The following is a 1,923-nucleotide window of genomic DNA, read 5'->3' as shown; positions in this document are numbered from 1 at the left end:
TTAAGAAATCTCTATTACAATGATGGTAGTGATGAACATATGGTCCCTGGTGCCAAACATCAAGCCGAGAATCCTCATCAGCAATGGACACGTGGCAGAATCATGATGGAGAAGGCACAAATCTGTCTATTCTGATTAACCCTTTCACCCACAACAAACCTATTTCTGTTTTTTTTGGTTTTTTTTAATGTACAAAAATTAAAAGTAAAAATAATTAAAAATAGAAACCCTGTTTTACATAAACACAAACAACAACTCACTTTCCAACAAAAGTGTCGTCTGCCCCATCCTTCCTTTTCCATGGAGAGCTCCAAAAGACATTGAAAAGAAAGAAACCCTTTTCATCTGGTCTTCCTCATTCACTTTCATATAAATCTTTCAGTCTTTCAAATAGAAGTGTTCAGTTTTTATTTGCTCTACATCTCTTCTTCAACCGTCTAAACCATTTAGCAAGAGAGAGATGACAGGGGTTTCACAAGGAGAGGGTGTTACACTTGAGGATCTGAAGAAGATAATGGCGGATTTTGCGAAGGAAAGAGACTGGGATCAGTTTCACAGCCCTAGAAATCTCCTCTTAGCTCTGGTAATTTTAATAATTTCCTCAAACCCTGAATACCCATTAGTTGAATCTCTAGAATTTATTACTTTTGATAGGTTTAGCAGCTTAACCCATATGGGATTTTGTGTTTTCCTATTTTGTATCGTTTAACAGCTTTACCCATGATGGATTTTAGGCCTTATAATCTCTTACTTCCTCATTTCATGAACACCAAATGAAGACAGAATGATTTTTCCCCCCTTTCCCTCAGCAACTGCTTTGGTACCTTGAAATGGGTTTCCTCTTCATGGAGTTTCAACTTTTCATGTCTCTTACAGAACCCTGAAATCCCTTTATATGTTCTTAAAATTTATATTATTTTCTTTTGTGGAAGGAAATAAAAGATAGAAGTTTTGGATTGGTATTTTGGTGTTTTCAGGTGGGAGAAGTAGGAGAGTTATCTGAGATATTCCAGTGGAAAGGAGAAGTACCAAAGGGACTGCCAGATTGGAAAGAAGAAGAGAAAGAACACTTGGGTGAAGAGCTTTCTGATGTTCTTCTCTACCTAGTCAGGCTCTCTGATATCTGTGGAGTTGATCTTGGTAAAGCTGCTCTTCGTAAGGTCAAGCTTAATGCCATCAAATACCCAGTGAAGCTCTCCAAGGATGGTTCTTCAGAGGATCACACCCAATTCACCAACACTGATGATAGCAGCAACAAGAGCTTCTCTGAAAGTGATTGATCTTATCCTGATATTTTCACATCCAGTAGGTAACTTTCATATGGAGTTTATAGAATATTTTAAGGGTTCTTCTCTTTTTCCTTTTGTTTTTTACCCTGCTTTTGCTAAGGGGTTTGTGCATCTGGGTTTGTGCGGTTGGTGAGGAATAGGAGATATACATCTTGCATGAACACAATCTGGGGTGGCGTGCTTTAGTTTTTAATTTTAAGGACTTTGACACTGTTTTGGCAACACTGTGATCCCTGAGCTCTAGCAGCTGATGATGTTAGGAACTTAAATTTGTACATAAATTTGCCCCTTTTCTTAAAACTTAGTGTTTTCAGGTTACTAACTTCCCATTTCATGTATTTGGCTGAGGCTTTTGGAATTTGTAATTTTATGTATTTTTAAATTGAACTATTAGGCTGTATCCAATGTCTATCGCTTTCGGACGATAGATATGACGGGCGGTTTTAGCAAAATGGTAGTTGAAATAGTCGGCAGATCACAATTGTAGCTTGAGATCTAAGTATTGAAATAGTCTTTCAACAAAAATTGTCATCGAGGTAAAACCATTTAAGAAAATTATCTCAAACTTTGCTAAGGTAAAAAAGCTTTTTTGTTAGAAGGAATTCTCATGGTGGATAGAGAGTCTTGTTTAAGT

At 37.0% G+C, this 1,923-nt stretch overlaps 1 protein-coding gene across 1 annotated transcript; it reads left to right on the top strand.

Annotated features, from left to right (window-relative positions):
• The first annotated feature begins 270 nt into the window (after window positions 1-270).
• Window positions 271-1,923, top strand: LOC149019130 (uncharacterized). The gene is made up of 2 exons (XM_089154481.1): window positions 271-583; window positions 978-1,923. The coding sequence occupies exons 1-2, from the start codon at window positions 461-463 to the stop codon at window positions 1,278-1,280; spliced, it is 426 nt and encodes a 141-aa protein (XP_089010607.1). The 5' UTR covers window positions 271-460; the 3' UTR covers window positions 1,281-1,923.

Source organism: Hakea prostrata, chromosome 4, assembly GCF_041222555.1.
Source record: "Hakea prostrata isolate BN-2017 chromosome 4, UWA_Hpros_2, whole genome shotgun sequence".
NCBI lineage: Eukaryota > Viridiplantae > Streptophyta > Magnoliopsida > Proteales > Proteaceae > Hakea > Hakea prostrata.
Note: the sequence above shows the minus strand (reverse complement) of the source record. Positions and strands in the feature narration are given on the sequence as shown.